Consider the following 14,120-nt stretch of genomic DNA (forward strand, 5'->3'; position numbering starts at 1 on the left):
ACGGTTCAGGTAGCTCCCTGGACATTGCGACTTACAGCCGGGGTGCCCACTTTCAGTCCTGGCAGACAGGGACCCCCGGCTGCCCCCCAATGCTTGGGGTCACATCACATCGATTTCCGGCTGTGGACAGTGTGAATTGAAACCGAAAAAAAGCCCGAGACAGCTCCAGCACGCAAAGAACGCTGGTTGGACCGAGCCACGCCCAGTGCCAACAGCGTCGCACACCGTAGGGGCTGGAGATACCCGACTCGCATCAACGCCGCCAGTGGCCGGGCGCCCAGGTGCCATTCTTCGGCGCGACGGGGATCCACCTCTCGTCAGTGGCCAACCTGGGAGCGTTAGGAAGGTTCGCTTGGGGGCGCTGGCGTAACAATCCCGCGCCGTGGACGGCGTTGGAGAGAAAGAGGGTAGCGTTTTATCGGTGCAGGGACAAGGTACGTTGATTACGGAAAGTGGAAAGTGAGTTGAGCTTTCGGGCGTGGGCCGAACTAACGAGCCTTCCTCCCGTGGTTCGTGCAGCGAGCAAGCAAACGTTGAAATACGCCGGTCACCCACCCGCTCTTCCCCCCGAAGCTCTCTTTCCTTTCCTTTTTTCCTTTACGCACGGAGGTCCTTCTAAAACTCCCTTCGACGTGAGGTCTCGCTTCTCCCCTCGAGTCCGCCCTCTCCGCTCTCCATCCACACCTGTCCGGTCTTGGTCGATCTGGGCGATTGCACCTTGCCGTGGCCCGAATCAAACGGTCATCGTCTGAAAAATTCCTCGCGCTTATCACCGACCACCCGCCCACATAAATACCTCTGTAATTCGCGTGGACGCGAGCTCTCAAAACAACCACCCCGATTTACCATCGCCCTTTAATTCTTCACGCGCCCCATTCTGAGCGCCCAACCCACGTCGACAACCCGTGAGCCCTGCGCAGAGCTTTATCTGCCGCAACAACCGCGCCAATGGCCGAACACTCGACTACCGGCGCACCCGCGCTGTCGACCGACATTGAGAGCGGAAAGTTTGACGAGAAGGCACCCCACCACGACGTCCCCGCTGCTAAGGCGCCTCTCGAAGAGGAGGAGGAGGACGAGGACATTGATGCTCTCATTGATGATCTCGAGAGCCACGATGGCCACGACCAGGTAAGCCATTTGAACCCATTCGCACGCAATCCGCCCCGCGCCGAGCATTCGTGCCACCCAATCGCAAGCTTCAATTGGGCAGCGTGCCATCGTCGCGGTTTTCGCCCAGAAATACTGCTGGCGCGTCGCCGTCGATCTGTCTGCGCTGCCCGATGGATCCGCGACTCGCACCATCACATCACATCACAATTCCATCACTTCAATCGCAACCGAATGCTGATAATTAGCTTTGCAGTTCGAGGAGGAGGAGGATGTCACCCCCGGTGGCGCGCGTGTCGTCCCCGAGGACATGCTCCAGACCGACACCCGTGTCGGTCTCACCAGCGACGAGGTCATTCAGCGTCGTCGCAAATATGGTCTGAACCAGATGAAGGAGGAGAAGGAGAACTTGCTTCTCAAGTTCCTCGGCTTCTTCGTGGGCCCTATCCAGTTCGTCATGGAGGTACGTCGAACCCCACAAGGCGCTGTGCTCTGGCGCAGCATCCTTGAAACGAAACATTTCCCCACTTTCCGCTTTGAACTTTATGCTAACTCGTCATGAACCAGGCCGCTGCTGTCTGTACGTATTTGCCCGACCCGTCGTCTCATATTCCCCCACACCCGACGCCTTTTGAGGTTGCATGCTGGGGAGCCAAACGGCTTTCCTGCATGTGGATGAGGGGCACCCCCCTGGTGCTAGACCGCCAAGCTCATCGCAGCGCCAACCAATTGGTTACGGTATGAACATGTTTGCTGACCGTTTGGATTTACAGTGGCTGCTGGTCTTGAGGACTGGGTTGATTTCGGTGTCATCTGCGGTCTGTTGCTTCTCAACGCCGCTGTCGGTTTCATTCAGGAATACCAGGCTGGTTCCATCGTCGACGAACTCAAGAAGTAAGGCTAACCTTCCCGGTCGAACGTTACGGAACACCCATCATTAACCCACTGGCAGGACTCTCGCTCTCAAGGCTGTCGTTCTCCGTGACGGTACCCTCAAGGAGGTTGAGGCCCCCGAGGTCGTCCCCGGCGATATTCTGCAGGTTGAGGAGGGTACCATCATTCCCGCCGATGGCCGCATTGTTACCGATGATGCCTTCCTCCAGGTTGACCAGTCTGCCATCACCGGCGAGTCGCTCGCTGTCGACAAGCACAAGGGCGACCAGTGCTATGCCTCCTCCGGTGTCAAGCGTGGTGAGACCTTCCTGGTCGTCACCGCCACTGGTGACAACACCTTCGTCGGTCGCGCCGCTGCCCTCGTCAACGCGGCCAGCGCCGGCACCGGTCACTTCACTGAGGTGCTCAACGGCATTGGTACCATTCTGCTGGTTCTCGTCATTCTCACCAACTTGATCGTCTGGGTTGCCAGCTTCTACCGCTCCAACGGCATTGTCCACATCCTCGAGTTCACCCTGGCCATCACCATCGTCGGTGTGCCCGTCGGTCTCCCCGCCGTCGTCACCACCACCATGGCTGTCGGTGCTGCCTACCTCGCCAAGAAGAAGGCCATCGTCCAAAAGCTCTCCGCCATTGAGTCTCTGGCTGGTGTCGAGATTCTCTGCTCTGACAAGACCGGTACCCTGACCAAGAACAAGCTCTCCCTGGCTGAGCCCTACACTGTTGCCGGTGTCGACCCTGAGGACCTCATGCTTACTGCCTGCCTGGCTGCCTCGCGCAAGAAGAAGGGCATGGATGCCATCGACAAGGCTTTCCTCAAGAGCTTGAAGTACTATCCCCGTGCCAAGGGCGTCCTCTCCAAGTATAAGGTTCTTGACTTCCACCCCTTCGACCCCGTCTCCAAGAAGGTCACCGCCGTTGTCGAGTCTCCCCAGGGCGAGCGCATCATCTGCGTCAAGGGTGCCCCTCTCTTCGTTCTCAAGACTGTTGAGGAGGACCACCCCATCCCTGAGGATGTCGACCAGGCCTACAAGAACAAGGTTGCCGAGTTCGCTACCCGTGGTTTCCGTTCGCTCGGTGTTGCCCGCAAGCGCGGTGAGGGCTCCTGGGAGATTCTCGGCATCATGCCCTGCTCCGACCCTCCCCGTCACGACACTGCTCGCACCATCAACGAAGCCAAGTCCCTCGGTCTCTCTATCAAGATGCTTACTGGTGATGCCGTCGGTATCGCTAGGGAGACCTCGCGCCAGCTCGGTCTCGGTACCAACGTCTACAACGCTGAGCGCCTTGGTCTCGGTGGCGGTGGTGACATGCCCGGCTCTGAGGTCTACGATTTCGTCGAGGCTGCCGATGGTTTCGCCGAGGTCTTCCCCCAGCACAAGTACAACGTCGTCGAGATCCTGCAGCAGCGTGGCTACCTCGTTGCCATGACTGGTGACGGTGTCAACGACGCTCCCTCGCTCAAGAAGGCCGATACTGGTATTGCCGTCGAGGGTGCCTCTGACGCTGCCCGCTCCGCCGCCGATATCGTCTTCCTTGCCCCCGGTCTCGGTGCCATTATTGATGCGCTCAAGACGTCTCGCCAGATTTTCCACCGCATGTACGCCTACGTCGTCTACCGTATCGCCCTGTCGATTCATCTCGAGATCTACCTGGGTCTCTGGATCGCCATCCTGAACCGCAGCTTGAACATCAACCTCGTCGTCTTCATCGCCATTTTCGCGGATGTTGCTACCCTGGCCATCGCCTACGACAACGCCCCCTACAGCAAGACCCCCGTGAAGTGGAACCTGCCCAAGCTCTGGGGTATGTCCGTCCTGCTCGGCATTGTGCTCGCCATTGGTACCTGGATCACTGTCACCACCATGTACGTCCACGGTCCCGACGGTGGTATCGTCCAGAACTTCGGCAACATGGACGAGGTTGTGTTCCTCCAGATCTCCCTCACTGAGAACTGGCTCATCTTCATCACTCGGTATGTGTTTTATCCCTCACCCTCCTGACTTTGTCTGCGACATTGTGGTGCTAATACTCGTGCAGTGCCAACGGTCCCTTCTGGTCCTCGCTTCCCTCGTGGCAGCTGGCTGGTGCCGTCCTCGTTGTCGACATCATCGCCACCCTGTTCACCATCTTCGGTTGGTTCGAGTACGGACCTGGCCGGGACACCTCCATCGTCGCCGTCGTCCGTGTCTGGATCTTCTCGTTCGGTGTCTTCTGCGTCATGGGCGGTCTCTACTACATGCTCCAGGACAGCGTCGGCTTCGACAACCTCATGCACGGCAAGTCGCCCAAGGGCAACCAGAAGCAGCGCTCTCTGGAGGACTTTGTCGTCTCCCTCCAGCGCGTCTCGACCCAGCACGAGAAGTCGCAGTAAGCGACGCGTGGGCGAGCGGTGGCTCGTGCCGTGCCTCCAATTTACCCCGGCGGCGTGAGCGATGCTATCTACGGCGTGGGGCTCATATTACCTACCCTACCTGCCTGCCCTAGATGGCAGCAAATAAAAATCCTCGGCCGCGGGCGATAGATAGGAATGGACGGTCGAGGATATATTTTTTTCATTTTCTGAACAAGTTCTGTATGGACTTTGGTATTAGGGGCTAGAATTACCCCGATTTCCTTAGACAATCTAATATAAAGAGTAAAAAATAAACTGTCTTTTGTGTGAATGTCTGTGATGTGGAGGCGAAATCAAGAAGGTTGATGGGTCTTGGCAGTTTTGCCTGTCCGTTGTCCGGTTGTTTTTGGCATTGCCACTTGTAACCCTCACCTGACAACCATTTGAAGATGCGAATTCTACTTGGAACAATACTCCTACACTCGCATTTTTGAATCACTGTTTTATACCACGGTTAACCTCATTAGTTACAGTTCACTCTGGCCAAGTGTTTGTTCTCTTTACCTTTTTTTTCGCTTTCTTTTACTCCATCGTCCTCTCCCTCCTCCGCCCATTTTTCTTTTTCTCGAACATCAATTTTGATCCCACCCACTCACTACCTTGCACTGAGCATTATCTCTCGACAATGAATCGAGAAATACCCGGCTTTTACTATGGTCAGTCCCCTTTCCCTCCCTCCGCATCCCATCCATCCCTTCCCCAACCCCCAATTCTTTTGTATCCCCTCCCAGCAATGATTCATGTCATCATGTCATCATATACAACCCCTTCCCCCCCTCCTCCCCATCAACCAAACCACTCAAACCCCATACCCCCATCATTTAACACCACATGCACAGACACAACCAAACGCAAATACTTTCGCATCGAAGACGCCCGCACTGCCCCCAGCGACGCTGCTTGGTCGGCGCCCAACGTCAAGCGCCGCGCCGTCGAGGCTAAAGAGGACGAGGCTCGTCGCGAGAGGCTGCGCCGTGAGGAGGGCCGGGTGAGGAGGGCGCGCGTCTTGTCGTTGAGGGAGGGGCCGCTTGTGGGGGGGTTGTTGGGGCGGGAGGTGGGTGGGCAGGTTGGTGGTGGTGTTGGTGGTGGGGATGGGGGGGAGGTGGTTGCGAGGGCGTGGGCGGCGGGGTTGAAGGCGAAGGGATCATTGAGTTGGTTGCCGCCGCGTGAGGGGGTGATTTCGGCGATGTGGATTGGTAGGAGTCATGTGAGGAGTGAGATGGGGTTGGCGTATGCGGTGGTGAATGGCGCGGTTCCGGTGGCGGCCTATCTTCCGAGAGATGCGGACGACTGGTGAGTTTTGGTGTTGCCTCATGGGTTGGGTTGGGTTGAGCGAGCGCTGATGGGGACAAGTATCAACTTTCAGGGCGGTGGCGCACGGTACCCCCAGGTCGATCTCCGGTTTAGGAATTTTCGGGGGCAGAACGAGCGGAACTCCAAGGCCGTCAAGTTCCATGAGCCGTCCTCCAAGATTCTTGTGGCGTGGGAAGGTAGCCGGGGCATCGGCATCACTCACTTCACACCGCGGTCCCCGGATCCGAGCGAGCCAGGCCCTGCGTGGGTGGTAGGAGGGGGTATGTTTGAGAACCCGCTTGTCTCTCCATCTTGGTAGCATTGCTGACCAACCATCGCAAAGACGTGGATAGCGTACCAATCATGGACTCAATTCTTGTCAACGAGTCCGCTACCGCCTTCAACGCACTACAGCCAGCCCCTCCGGCATCACGACTGACCTGCATCGCCGGCACCAACGCCGGTGTCGCGCAATTGCGGAGCGACAACCTTACCTGGCTCACGCCGTCACCACCGCCCCGCCACCGCCACCGCCACCGCCAACACACCCCGAAGCCAAACCCGGCAGCCCCATGGCAAGGCGACGTACTCTCCGTAGACTTTCTCGGCCAAAACCCCGCCGAGGTGATCCTCGCGGGCACGCGGTCAGGGCACGTCTGTGTCCTCGACACGCGGGTCCCGCCGCACGAGTGGTCCGTCCGCAGCAACACCTTCCGGCATGTCAGCAGCGCGGCCCATGTCCGGGCCGTCGGCGAGTACGACGTGCTGGCGGCCGGCCCTCCCAACGCCATGGCCCTCTACGACGTCCGCTACCTTCGCCAGCGCAACCCCACCGCCAACCTAGACGACAACAACAACGCGGCCCGCCCCATAGTAACCTTCCCGCACTACGACAACGCCGCCAACATCCACGCCGGGCTCGACGTGCTGACCGCCGCCGGCTATGGCGGGGGCATCGTGGCGACGGCACACACCACCGACGTGTCGACACCATCATCAAGAGCAGCAGCAGCAGCAGCAGCAGCAGCAGCGGCAGCCCCACCAACGCCGGCGTGGCAGCAACCACAACCACTTCAACAACAGCGGCGTCGTTGGGGGAGGGACCCGAAAAAGGCGGAGGAGCATCGGCCGCAATACGAGGTGGCGCTGCACTCGCTGCGGGACGGGACACGGATCGCCGGCGGGGAGGTGGATGGGATCCGGGCGCCGGCGGTGGCGCAGAGTTTGATGTGGCAGACGCTGCCGGGGGAACGGCACCCGAGTCTGTTTGTTGGGGAGGGGGCGAATATTGGCAAGTATTCGTTTTGGGCGTGAAGTGAACAGGGGATAATAGGTTGTCTGATTTTTGTTTTTTTCTGGTCTGGTTGGGGGAGGAGGGGTTTGGGGATATACTTGTTTGTTTGTGTGGGCTGGGCTAGATAAAATATGGGATGGGATGGGATCCGAGACAAGGAGTTGATGGTGGTGGGTTGTAACAATTAATTTTGTGTGATGCCGGTTGGACTTTGAAGGTCCCGGAATCATTATGTGTTGCCACATCCGGTCTCTAGTCTCCATGGAGACGGACGATGCTGTAACAGACTATTACGCTTGAATATATAACCCCCTGACAACGCTGAGCCCAGCACAGCAAACGACCGCTCCACTTTCCCCCATCAACGCCTCGTTGTTTTAGTGGCCCCCTTTCTCGTCAAAACCACAGTATACCCCTCGTGTTCGTGTTTCATACCCATCTGTCGAGCGTAGGAAATGCAAGAAGAAAAACAGCACTTATTTCCAGCCAAAAGTATATTTACCCTCCATGCTCCCCCGCCGGATTCAGTCCGCCTTCAGATTAAACGTCCCCACCAGCGCCGGGTAAGCCCTCGCAAAAGCTGGACCAAGCGTCCAGTTCTCCAACATCCCGACATGCTGCTCAAAGACAGGGTTGATGACCAGCTCCTCGCTGTTCGGGCTCGCCAGCAGCACGAGGGTGTCATCGTACGGCCAGTTGAGGCTCAGGGTCGAGGTGAAAGGGATGAAGAAGTGGTCAAACGGGAACTTGCCCTCCTCGTAGTCGTGCGCCAGCCGCGCTCGCATGGCTGGGAAGGGAATGTGGTCATACCACGCCGGATGCTCCTTGGCGGTCTGCTCGGGTACGGGGCGGAACCACTCAGGCAGCCGGAGGTAGTTTTTCTCGGTTGGCGAAATCCTGCCAGCGCATGTGTAGGAACATGACATACAGCACGGCGACGCGCTCGGGGAGGGTGGCCAGGTCGGGAAACCGCGCCAAGATGTCGGTGAAGACTTTGGAGAGCGGGTGCGAGTAGGCCGAGACGGCGGGGTTGAGGAGAGATGAGACCGAGGGGTAACGCGGGCCGAGGATTTCGGACTGCGAGAGGCCTTTCGGCGGCGCGCTGGCGGCGTTCCGAGAGGAAGTCGAGGAGAAGAGAGTCGAGGGGGCAGGTCGGCGCGCAGTTGCGCGGGGTGATGCTGTGGATGGGAGATGGTCTTGCTGCGGATGGCCCTGGCGCGGAAGTAGCAATAGTGGAGGCGGGGGATTGGGTGTATATGGAAGGGTGCGATGGTGGCTGGGTTGGTGTTTGTCCCTGCATACCCGGTATCATGGAGACGGTGCCGATCCAGTCGTGCTTCATGGGTACGTGGCGGTAACGTGGCGAGTCCTGGGCACCGTCAAGACCATCCTTGATCCGGGCAACCTCAAGATTGGGGTCGACTAAGAAGTTTAGGCCCAGCCGGTCCGGCCCTAGATCCAGCCCGTGGACTAGACGGCGGCGTTGTTGCTCGAACATCACCATTTCCGGAGCCGGTTGCTGCTGCGCTTGGCCGTCAATGCTCATCGGGGGCGCGACGGGAGAGAGACTATTCTGCCACCGGCTGTGCGTCCCCACAGATGCCGGGGAGGTGGTGCTTGTCGGGGTCGTATCAGGGTTGTGCCCCGGCGGCCCTGTAAATGGGTTGGCAGGTCCTTGGTTTTGACCAGAAGGCCGGTAGACTGGCGCTGGCGATGTGTGTTAGCCTGAACCAGACGTGTGTAGTGGCGATGGGTAGTAATGAGGGCCAGGACCTACCAGCGCCCTCGGGAGCCGCTAGAGCGGGCTGAATCATGGCCGCAATAGCGGCCAGAAGCCTCTTCACATCGGCAAGCTCGGCCTCGACGGCCTCCTTCTGGCGAACGGCGTTCTGCAGTTCTTTGTACGGTTGAGTAGCCTTGAGGTCGGCGATCTCCCGTTCATACTGTTCGGTCTTGAGTCGCTGACGTTCCCGAATAGCTCGTTGTGCTTCACGGTCTGCATAGCGTTAGGGCCGGATTCGGTTCAACACGGGAATTACCCGAGACCAGCTTGGCCCGGGGCCCGGGACCCGGGGCGGGCTCGGCCCCCACTTACCGTTGGCTCGTTTCCGCTCAAGCTGGTCCGGGGTCAGATGGGCCACGCCGCGAGACGCCCGGCCGGTCTTGCGTCTTTTGGACCCAGCGACACCGCCATCTGTACTTCCTGGGGTATCGGCATCTTGCAGATCTGGACTATCGCCATATCCCGGTTGTTGTTGGTGTTGGTTTGTCGTTGCCGATGGCGACCCATGTCCCGTCCTACCCGAGTCGGGATGCTGCTGCTGCTGCTGCTGCTGCTGTTGTGCGTCTCGGTCCGTAATAGGGTCAACGCCCCCTCGTCCGGGATTGTTTGGCGTCCCACCGTAGCTACGCTTCCGCTCAGGCCCAAGCGGGAGCGGCGGTAGCGGCGGGTGATGGGGATGGTAGCTGGGATGGGTGGACCTCGGGCGGTCAGGGTATGGCGCGTGTTGTGGTGCTGTTGCATAGATGCTTATATCCGTGCTCTCGGCTATGTTGTTGACTGGAGGGGTCGAAGACGCCATGGATTGATCGGGAGGAATGTGGGATGGGTTCCCGGGTCAAATCAGTCAGACAACAATTAGAAACAATGAAACAAACGATACACAACACAGTACTTCGTACCAAGTACCACTTGGGGAAAAAAAGGTGACGAATAAGATCGAACAATTCGAACAATTCCATGCAAGGGACAACCCACAAACGGCGATTCGCTAGGCCGCTGTCGTGCTGACCCCCTCCGCCCCTGGCTCGATTCTGCGAGTTGGGCAGGCAAAGCAGGTTGCTCTTGCTTGGGGTTGACCTGTCGGTTGTGCTCTTGCGACAGCGGCGGTCAAGGAAAGGCGGAGTCCGGGGAGAATGGCTGCCAAAAGCGAGGGGAAGCGACTCAAGCATTTGAGCTTGGAGGGAAGGTCCCGAGTCAGTGCACGACAGGGGCCTGGGGTGTTGTTCGCGGCAGGTGCAATCTGGTTTAGGCCCACTTGGAGCCTCGCCTGCCTTCACTAAATCGACCTGCCCACCACACACCGCACGGATCATAATCTCACCGGAGGTATGGCACCTATCATATCACCTACATCTAAGACATTCTAACCATGTGTGTAGCCTGCTGGCCCGAGGGCGCGGTCGATGACAAACCCGACAGCTCTCGAGGTAGCAAATCAAGGTTACATCGAGGAACATCCCGTGCTGCTGGATGAGATTGACGAGAGTGACGACGCAGCGATGGCCATTTAGGTCCGGATAATAGTGCCGTTGGCTGCAACATAATAACACAATAGAGGCAGGGTGACAAACTGCAAATCTCAAGGGGACAGTCACTGCCCATTGTGTAAAAAACCTTGATGCTCTACACTAATATCAGCAGGAGCTAACTTCATACACCACCACCGCTTTTTCTCCAAGCCGGATCTACCCTTGACATTCATTACCCCCCGAATCAACTCCAACTCCACATCCACATCCATATCCATATCCACACCCCTAATCCGCCGAGGCCCTCGCCAACGCCTCATGGAGATGCGGCGGCAGGCGATACCGCAGCTGACTGGTGTACGAAGTCAAGTCAACGCTCATCTGCTTGAGCTCGTCGACCATCTGGCGGGCCGTCGACTGGTTGCCGCTGAACTGGCCCGTCACGAGGCGCTCACGCTGCTTGGTGCAGCAGATGACGGTCCACATGAGCAGGTTGGGAACGTTGATGGCTACGGGCTGCGACAGCGACGAGAATTTGGCTGCGTACGCTCGGATCACGCTCGGGTCGCCGCGCGCCGTGAGCGGGAGGATGTCGAGAGAACGGATTTGCTAGACATTCGTTGTTAGTATCAATGACCGGAGTGAAAATGGGGCCGGGAATGGGGAACACTCACATCGAGACACTGCGGCCACTTGCCCTGTTCAACCAGGCTCTTGATGTCGCTCATCCTTAGCAGCACCGTGCACGCCACCCTATTCGGCTCACGGATCTTCTGCCAGAACATGTGGTCCCTTTCGTACATGCTCATCATCGTCTTGGCCAGCTCCACCGGGTCGTCGATGGCCGCCAGGCTCAGACTGCTGCCCCGCTGAGCAGCATCCGGCTCCGCGCCGCCCTCGACGCGGGGTTTCACTGGCACCAGCCGCAAAGATTCCTCTCCAATCTCGAGCGAAACCGACTCGCTCAGCGCCCTGCTGACAATCGACACAACCGTGTCGTAGTCCTCCGCCAGGTGGTACAGAAGGACAGCATCCGTCGTGCGCCCGTTGTCGTCGGCGAAGCTGGCCGCCTGCAGCGTGATGGCGCGGATGAAGTCGTCTTCCTGGCCGAGCGCAATCAACGGGCCGCGGTCCTCAACCACGCCCCGGATGCGCTGTCCGTCCGGCTTGATGTCGCCGATCAGCCGGCTGAATTCGCGCGACTCGAGCACCAGCTCGCGCAGGGCCTCGTGGCAGAGCGCCGCCTGCTGCTGGCCGCCGGCCTCATCTGCGTTCAGGCATATGAGCACGAGATAGTCGACAGCCGCGGCGGCGTTAGCGGCGCGGAAGTCGCGGGTGTAGTAGCCGAGCATGCGCCCAAAGTTGATCTGCGGTTGGCTTCGTGTGCTGTAGGACAGCAGCTCGTTGGCCGTCGACTGTGCGTCTGCCGGACGCAGGAGGCCGTAGTAGGTAAGTGCAATAGCGAAATGGACGGCGTCGACGTAGGAGAAGGGGTAGAGGTAGGCGATTGCCTGTTCGAACATGCCCGACAGCACTTGTAGGTAGAAGAACATGCCGAAGCTACCGTTAGTGTCCTCGGCCACTGTCTTGGGAAAGTGCTTCAGGCCGATCTCGCGAATGCTGGTCTGGAGTTCAGTGAGACCGTATGACTCGCCCGCCAGCTCCAGGGACCGGTCCGTCTCCCGGGCCAGATTGAACTGCAACCAGATCCAGTCGTTGACATCTGTCTGAAGTCCATCCAGGCTCCGGTTGGTGAGATCGCAACGACCGATGATCTTGTAGCAAGCCATGCGGAAGGGATCGATCGAACCCTCGGGCGCGTTGCGGATCCGCTGGTTGTATTCGCTCATGCACCGGTCCTGCATCTGGCGCTTAAGGCGGCGCTCTTCGCTAGAGGCGTAGCTGTTGATGTAGCCCGAAAATGTCCGGTCGATGCTGCGGAAGTGATTCTGGTTCTCGTTGACGTACTGCGCAGCCTCGTGGACAAAGCCCGCCCGCAACAGGTAGAAGACGATGGCCCAAATGTACTCGTTGTTGGCTTGTTGGAGGTCGACATTGTCGGGGACGAGCGTCTTCCGGGCGATGCGGAGCCGAATGTAGGCCTTGATTTTGCTGACCACATCTGGTAGGCCGCCCAGGTTGGCGTCCTGCGGGTACTTGGCGATCAACGAGTTCACCTCGTTCCAGAACTGCTTCTCCAAGAACGCGTTGGCCCCACTGAGGATTTGCTTCCGCATCGCTACTGCGTTAGCAGAGTGATGGTTAGGATCCAGGTAAAGCTTGGCGTATTGCCGTTCCTTGGGCGTCTCTTCTGCTTCAGGGAACTCTCCAACAATCTCCATCATCGCCCGGTACGCCTCAACGAGGTGCGGCCCGTGACGATCTCCAGACTTGGACTCCAACTCGGCCAAGTCGCGGCAGATGTAAATGGGCAGCGACTGCTGCCGGGCATTGTTGAACTCGTGAATCTTCTCGGCCAACTTGCCCTGCTTCTCGCGCAAGAATCGATCATCCATCGACCCGGCACCACCAGACCCAGCCGCAGTCTTACGGGCTTCCACATCCGTAAACTCGCTCGCGTGCGACCCGATCTGGCTCGGAGTTCCAATAACAGAACGCTGCATCGCCGATCTGCCCAGCACGCTCGCCCGCGGTGTGGACCGCTCGCCGCCGGCAGCTTGGCTCGCCTTGCGCCTAGACCGCCCAAACGTGCCCTGTCCATCCTTCTGTGGCGTTGATGCGCGTGCTGCCGGCTGCGTAGACCCCGCAGCATCCTCCCGCGGCTTGATTCCAAAATGTTGATAGATCCGCTTCCGCTGTGCCTCCCACTCCATCGTCACGTTGTCCTCGAGGAAGGTGTCGAAGTCCCGCACCGACCGGTCCAGCCCGTCTGCGATCATGCTCAGCGTCGTCTTACTCTGCAGGTTCGAAAGGTATGCCTCGACATCGAGCTCGCCAACACCACCACCAAATCCAGACCCTGTACCAGCAGCGCCGCGCTCCCGTGCCTGAAGCCCGAAGGCACCTAGATCGCGCACCGCCGCGCCGGGGTCGACGCCCGAAGCCGCGAGGAAGTAGTGCGCCTTTCCATGTTCGAAAGGCTTGTCTTGCGAGGGGCCGAGCGACCTCAAGCGCTGACGGAGATCACCCAGTCCTAACTGGAGTGAGGGCAGCTCTCCTAACGCGGTCTCCCCCTCAGCTTGTTTCTTGTTCTTAGCCAGGAGGCTGTCGAAAAGGGCGCCTGTCGGGAGGGCGGACGGCGGGGCCTGTTGTTGCTGTTGCTGTTGCGAAATTGTGGATGCGGCGGGGTTGGTGTTGGTGGTGCTCCCAAAGCCAAGGCCTCCCAGACGCAGGCCACCTCCGGAGGGAGCGGAGAGTAGGCTAGCTCCCGCTGGCTGCGTGGTGGTCGCGGTCGAGGCGCCCAGGCCCAAGGTGTTCCCAAAGAGACTGTTCCCGCTTGTGGTGGTGGGCTGGTTCGTCACTGTTGCTGTTGACTGGTTGCCTCCGAAGAGCGACCCTTGTGGAGTGGTGGTTGATGTGCCGAACAACGAAGACCCTAGGTTGAGCCCAGCAGGTCGAGGCTGGGTTGGGGTTGTCGTACCAGCCGCACTGTTCCCAAAGAGAGAACTCCCTGTAGTCGTCGCGCCAAAAATGCTGTTGCCGGCGCCGGGGGCGGTGCCTTGGTTGGCGCCCGGTGCTGAAGTTGAATTGCCCAACATTCCCGTCGAGTTTGCCGCCGCGGGCGTTCCCCTTCCCATGAAAAGTGACATGGCAGCGATATGTTTCTAACGCCAATTCCTTAGGGTTGCTTGCAGCCAAAGATAGGGGCTCGCAAGATGGCCCGTTTGTGGGAAGGAGGGTTGGCGAGAAAGAGCACTGCTT

The 14,120-nt window shown here is 59.0% G+C and overlaps 3 protein-coding genes across 3 annotated transcripts; 2 read left to right on the forward strand and 1 right to left on the reverse strand.

Annotated features, from left to right (window-relative positions):
• Positions 1-948: 948 nt before the first annotated feature.
• On the forward strand, positions 949-4,378 carry CHGG_10343 (uncharacterized protein; the record flags this gene model as incomplete). Its single annotated transcript, XM_001228269.1, has 6 exons — positions 949-1,131; positions 1,367-1,573; positions 1,678-1,690; positions 1,884-2,004; positions 2,063-3,979; positions 4,045-4,378. 6 exons carry the CDS (start codon positions 949-951, stop codon positions 4,376-4,378), a joined length of 2,775 nt encoding a protein of 924 aa, XP_001228270.1.
• A 646-nt stretch (positions 4,379-5,024) lies between these two features.
• On the forward strand, positions 5,025-7,006 carry CHGG_10344 (uncharacterized protein; the record flags this gene model as incomplete). The annotated part of the gene is made up of 4 exons (XM_001228270.1): positions 5,025-5,055; positions 5,239-5,692; positions 5,753-5,973; positions 6,036-7,006. 4 exons carry the CDS (start codon positions 5,025-5,027, stop codon positions 7,004-7,006), a joined length of 1,677 nt encoding a protein of 558 aa, XP_001228271.1.
• Positions 7,007-7,510: 504 nt separating this feature from the next.
• Positions 7,511-14,008, reverse strand: CHGG_10345 (uncharacterized protein; the record flags this gene model as incomplete). The annotated part of the gene is made up of 9 exons (XM_001228271.1): positions 7,511-7,566; positions 7,797-7,843; positions 7,915-8,164; positions 8,289-8,639; positions 8,764-8,982; positions 9,082-9,501; positions 9,779-10,104; positions 10,600-10,847; positions 10,913-14,008. The coding sequence occupies 9 exons, from the start codon at positions 14,006-14,008 to the stop codon at positions 7,511-7,513; spliced, it is 5,013 nt and encodes a 1,670-aa protein (XP_001228272.1).
• Between the last annotated feature and the right edge of the window lie 112 nt (positions 14,009-14,120).

The sequence above is a fragment of the Chaetomium globosum genome, genomic scaffold, assembly GCF_000143365.1.
Source record: "Chaetomium globosum CBS 148.51 scaffold_7 genomic scaffold, whole genome shotgun sequence".
NCBI classification, from domain to species: Eukaryota; Fungi; Ascomycota; class Sordariomycetes; order Sordariales; family Chaetomiaceae; genus Chaetomium; species Chaetomium globosum.